Source organism: Sebastes umbrosus, chromosome 19 (genome assembly GCF_015220745.1).
Source record: "Sebastes umbrosus isolate fSebUmb1 chromosome 19, fSebUmb1.pri, whole genome shotgun sequence".
NCBI lineage: Eukaryota > Metazoa > Chordata > Actinopteri > Perciformes > Sebastidae > Sebastes > Sebastes umbrosus.
Genome location: NC_051287.1, coordinates 25,209,814 through 25,215,813, shown reverse-complemented (window position 1 = coordinate 25,215,813; position 6,000 = coordinate 25,209,814). Strand labels below are relative to the sequence as shown.

The window sequence follows — 6,000 nt, the reverse complement described above, 5'->3', positions numbered from 1 at the left end:
TGACATATCACTGATCATGCAGCTTCATAACAGTGACATTTACATGTTCTGTAACAACTGTATTAATGATAGAACGTGTGAGTTCCCAGACAGTGGTTTATAAAAGAGGTTCACAGTGCTATCTCACAGCAAGCAATCATGGCTCAATCTACTTTGTGAGAAAAAGCATAAAAACAAATTACATAATTGAGAATACAATTTCACACAATATGTAGCATTTCTGTCCGTTTCTGCCTTTCATGGAGACGGAGAGAAATCAAGGGGCATATGCAAAGCCAGGCTCAAATAATTAGAATAAATGAAAAATATGTTTATACACATTCCTTCATACTAAAGACTTACAGCCAGCAGCAAATATACTATCAACAAGAACAATGCTTGCGGACGCTTCCCGGGATGACTCACACTTCGTTGTGATCCACGCTGTTCAAACATTATCATCTGCAGGTTTACAGCACCACAGATTAATCTGTTTTTGAGAAATATCAAACCCAGCTTCCACATCCTATAAATATCTAAAGCACTATTCAACATACCTGTAAGTTAAGGCCGTGTTAAATGCTTGTGGGTTTTGAGTTTTTAAAAAAAGTCAACACAGATGGGATTTAGCTTATGGAAGATTTAATGAAAATGTTGGATTATGGAGACATTAATATGGACTTTGTATGTATGCATTTTCCATAAATAATCAACTGGAAATATCCCAACTGTTGTTCACCTGGCCTGCTTACATGGAATTCAGCTTCAGAGGTAAAATTAGCATTATGCAATTTGTAGTTTTAACCACCAGTTAAATGAGAGTACAAGCTTTTCTTTCTTTCTGCATTCACTGTTTTTAAAAGACACTTTGACATATTTTTGATACAATCCCAATACATTCTAGTGGTTACAATGGTTTAGGTTAAAAAGAAAAAAAGAGGGCGATAAAACCCTAAAAGCTCACATTAAATGTGTGGGCCTGTAGTAATAGACATGCACCGAAGGCCAGATGGAGTAGACAAGACAGAATGTATCACTCACTCACAACTAAAAAGCTTCTAATAATTAAAAACCTTTATGCAATCGGTCTGCACTGTATACAAAATTGGCACACACTAATGAGGAGAAGAAGGTTAATAAGCCGGCGACAAATGATATCAAAACAACAAAAAAAGCAGAACTGTTTGTAACAGTGGCTTGCTCGAAAGGGTGATAGCAGACGAAAAAAGCGGAAAATGAAAGGAGGCAGAGGCCAGCCTGGAGGACCGATCCGACGTTATCTAGGACTCTGTCTTTTTTTTGTTTTTCTTTAGGAAGGAAGGGGTGCGGAATTTCTTTTTCTTTTTGGAGGGCGACTTGCTGGGAGACTCTTCTCCCTCCTGGTCGCCAGCGTCAGCGGGTTCCTCCCCCTCAGCTGCGTCTGCACCGACGGGGGCGGAGGCGGGTTCTTCGGCAGGAAGTGCTGGGGCATCGGAGGGGTCGTCGGGTGTTAAATCTGGAAGGGTCTGTCTCAGGGTGGCGGCGTCGCTGTCATCCTTAAAGGTCTGTTCTGGCAAGGACTCTGATGGGAGGAGGAGGAGGAGGAGGAGGAGGAAGAAGAAGAGAGTTATTGATCTCAGATGACAAACTGATGGATCTGCGCTGCTGAGCTCACGAACCGCTGAGGCTAGTACAAATCCACCAACTGGATAAGCTGCTAAATCCACACCATTTCCTACTTTAAAAAAAGCTTTCTCTTGTCACTGCATGAGACCACACAACACATTCTCACTCCCAACTCGTCAAACACCGCCGCTTGGTCACAGCGACCCTCGACATCAGAGACCGACGCACGGGGTACCCCTTTTGCGTTACTTTTTGACGGACCAGGGACGGCGTCAATATACACTCGTTAAATGCAGAGTCCTTTCAAAATAAACTTTAATTTTCACAGGAAGTTAGGTTTAGGTAACACGACCACTTAGTTAGGGTTAGGAAGCGGTCGTGGTTGACATTAACGTCACTGACTGGCGACTCACTTGACTGATGACACTACCGACTCACAGGTCTCAAGGGACTGACGATAATAAAGACTCACGGAACTCATGGGACTGACAATACTAACGACTCACGTGACTCACAGGACTCACGGAACTGACGATACTAACAACTCAGGTGACTCACAGGACTCACGGGACTGACGATAATAAAGACTCACGGGACTGACGATACTAACGACTCATGTGACTCACGGGACTGACGGTAATAAAGACTCACGCGACTGATGATACTAAAGACTTACGGGTCTGACGATACTAATGACTCACGTGACTCACGGGAGTGACGATACTAACGACTCACGTGACTCACAGGACTCAAGGGACTGATGATAATAAAGACTGACGATACTAACGACTCACGTGACTCACAGGACTCACGGGACTGACGATAATAACGACTCACGTGACTCACGGGACTGACGATAATAAAGACTCACGGGACTGACGATACTAACGACTCATGTGACTCACGGGAGTGACGGTAATAAAGACTCACGCGACTGATGATACTAAAGACTCACGGGTCTGACGATACTAATGACTCACGGGAGTGACGATACTAACGACTCACGTGACTCACAGGACTCAAGGGACTGATGATAATAAAGACTCACGTAACTCACGGGATTGACGATACTAACGACTCACGTGACTCACAGGACTCACAAACTGACGATAATAAAGACTCACGGGACTGACGATACTAATGACTCAAGTGACTCACAGGACTCACGGAACTGACGATACTAACGACTCACGGGACTGACGATAATAAAGACTCACGGGACTGACGATACTAACGACTCACGTGACTCACAGGACTCACGGGACTGACGATACTAACGACTCACGTGACTCACAGGACTCACGGGACTGATGATAATAAAGACTCACGGGACTGACGATACTAACGACTCACGTGACTCACAGGACTCACGGGACTGACGGTAATAAAAACTCACGCGACTGATGATACTAAAGACTCACGGGTCTGACGATACTAATGACTCACGTGACTCACGGGAGTGACGATACTAACGACTCACGTGACTCACAGGACTCAAGGGACTGATGATAATGAAGACTCACGGGACTGACGATACTAACGACTCACGTGACTCACAGGACTGATGATAATAACGACTCACGTGACTCACAGGACTCACGGGACTGACGATAATAAAGACTCACGGGACTGACAATACTAACGACTCATGTGACTCACAGGACTCACGGGACTGACGGTAATAAAGACTCACGGGTCTGACGATACTAATGACTCATGTGACTCACGGGAGTGACGATACTAACGACTCACGTGACTCACAGGACTCAAGGGACTGATGATAATAAAGACTCACGGAACTCACGGGACTGACGATCCTAACGACTCACGTGACTCACAAACTGACGATAATAAAGACTCACGGGACTGACGATACTAACGACTCACGTGAGTCACGGGACTGACGATAATAAAGACTCACGGGATTGACGATACTAACGACTCACGTGACTCACAGGACTCACGGGACTGATGATAATAAAGACTCACGGGACTGACGATACTAATGACTCACGGGAGTGACGATACTAACGACTCACGTGACTCACAGGACTCAAGGGACTGATGATAATAAAGACTCACGGAACTCACGGGACTGACGATACTAACGACTCACGTGACTCACAAACTGACGATAATAAAGACTCACGGGACTGACGATACTAACGACTCACGTGAGTCACGGGACTGACGATAATAAAGACTCACGGGATTGACGATACTAACGACTCACGTGACTCACAGGACTCACGGGACTGATGATAATAAAGACTCACGGGACTGACAATACTAATGACTCACGGGAGTGACGATACTAACGACTCACGTGACTCACAGGACTCAAGGGACTGATGATACTAATGACTCACGGAACTCACGGGACTGACGATACTAACGACTCACGTGACTCACAAACTGACGATAATAAAGACTCACGGGACTGACGATACTAACGACTCACGTGACTCACAGGACTCACGGGACTGACGATACTAACGACTCACGTGACTCACAGGACTCACGGGACTGATGATAATAAAGACTCACGGGACTGACGATACTAACGACTCACGTGACTCACAGGACTCACGATAATAAAGACTCACACGACTGATGATACTAAAGACTCACGGGACTGACGATACTAATGACTCATGTGACTCACAGGACTGACGATACTAAAGATTCAAGTGACTGACGAGTCATGTGACTGAAGACTGACGTGACAAAATAAGTCAACGTTACTTTAAGTTTCACACGGGACACGAACACAGGTCTCCTGGTTGAAAGTCGTGGGTTTGTTTGACCCCATCCAACCCCCCTTCCGACCGACCTGAGTGGACTCTCATGCTATTTATACTACGTCACTTGCTCCAGCTGTTGAATAACGCCGAGGGAGGGTTTACAATGGAGTTAGTTGAAAAAGCAGTTCGTCATACTGTTGCTAAAGGGTGCCTCTGTACGTCGGTCTCCGATGCCGAGGGGCGCTGAACAAACAGTATTTGACGAGGAGGGAGTAAGAACGGGTTGGTCCACACAACGTGGCCTCTTTAGCAGAGCCATCTATTAAATTGATTTATTTAAATCTGTTCAAGATGCCGCTAAATATACACAAGAAAACAAAAGCTGAACACGTCCAAACGCAACATTCCCACTAAATTCACAAACACACTCTCATAAAATAACAGACCTGAACGGACAACCTTTCCTCAGAACAACAGCCAAACCCAGATGCACCGTTTCTCTCTTACATAACAGATCAGCATCTCTCACTAGCTCTACTTCTAACCTTGAACTAAAAATAAGTCTTTGCTCTCATTAAATCAGGATTTCATCTTTCTCTCTGACTCCTTTTATGTTCCTTATTTTGACAGGCCCAAGCCGGAACACAGCACTTTTGTTTTACCTTCATTTCAACAGGGAAATCTTAATGAGTGCCGTTCCCTGGCTCATTTGCACCCTGTGTGTACAAACAAACACAAATCAAAGTCTACAACACAGAAAGAAACTATTGCAATGTTTTTCAAAGATTTTAATAACCACACAAGCGAGGTTTCGTAAGTCAGGGGAGTTAAATTAATTCAAAACTGGCGCAGCTCTCAAGGAGAAATAAGAGAATTAATGAAAATTAAAATGAGTCTTTTAATCCAGATGCTGGGAGTATAAAACTACCTGATTTGTTCCCTCTAGTCTTAATAATGAATGCTAGAAGAGAGTCTGTATGTGTCTGGTTTTCACACATCACAATGAATTCCTCTGTAAATTATTTTTGAAATGATACATCAACTTGCTAATGCTGATTTAGTTTTTTAAATATTTTAATTTTTAAAATAATATAACAATAAAACATAAATCTAGCCTTTGTGTTTGTCCGAGTATGTTATAGTAAGCATCTGAAAATGTTAGAACGAAATGACATTTTCCTTATCATACTAGGGCTAACAGCCCTGCAATACCTGAGGCTTGTTAGCTTTAGCAAAATGCATATTTAAGACTGTTTTTACAACTTGAAACATTAAAACGTCAGGAAGACGATTCACATGGTTAATGTTGATAGCGTTTAGGGGTGGGAAAATAAATCGATACAGAAAGTATCGTGATATTTTTGCGTGGCAATACTGTATCGATACACGGACATCAAGTATTGATCTGTTATTACCTCCGCCAAGGCATAAGGCCTAGGAAGGAGGTTATGTTTTCACCGGCATTGGTTTGTTTGTTTGTTGGTTTGTTGGTTTGTCTGTTAGTAGGATTACTCCAAAAGTCTGCGATGGATTTGAATGACATTTTTTGGAGGGGTGGGGTGTGGCACAATGAACAATCCATTAGATTTTGGTGGCGATCCGGATCATGATCCGGCTTCGGGAATTTCTTTTCATAACTCCGCTCAGCCTGTGCATTAACACCACAGGCTTT

At 43.6% G+C, this 6,000-nt stretch overlaps 1 protein-coding gene across 30 annotated transcripts in view; it reads right to left on the bottom strand.

Moving 5' to 3' along the window:
- Nucleotides 1-604: 604 nt before the first annotated feature.
- The window catches only part of add1 (adducin 1 (alpha)), a 46,922-nt gene continuing 41,526 nt past the window's right edge, over nt 605-6,000 (bottom strand). For 8 of the 30 annotated variants that reach the window (XM_037752037.1, XM_037752055.1, XM_037752056.1 and 5 more), the window contains one exon: nt 605-1,540. In XM_037752037.1, coding sequence (XP_037607965.1) covers nt 1,260-1,540 — 281 coding nt within the window. In that variant the 3' untranslated portion in view covers nt 605-1,259. Of the gene's footprint in view, nt 1,541-4,990; nt 5,045-6,000 lie in introns of those variants that run through there. The other 22 variants (XM_037752047.1, XM_037752053.1, XM_037752064.1 and 19 more) reach the window with 6 other exon arrangements.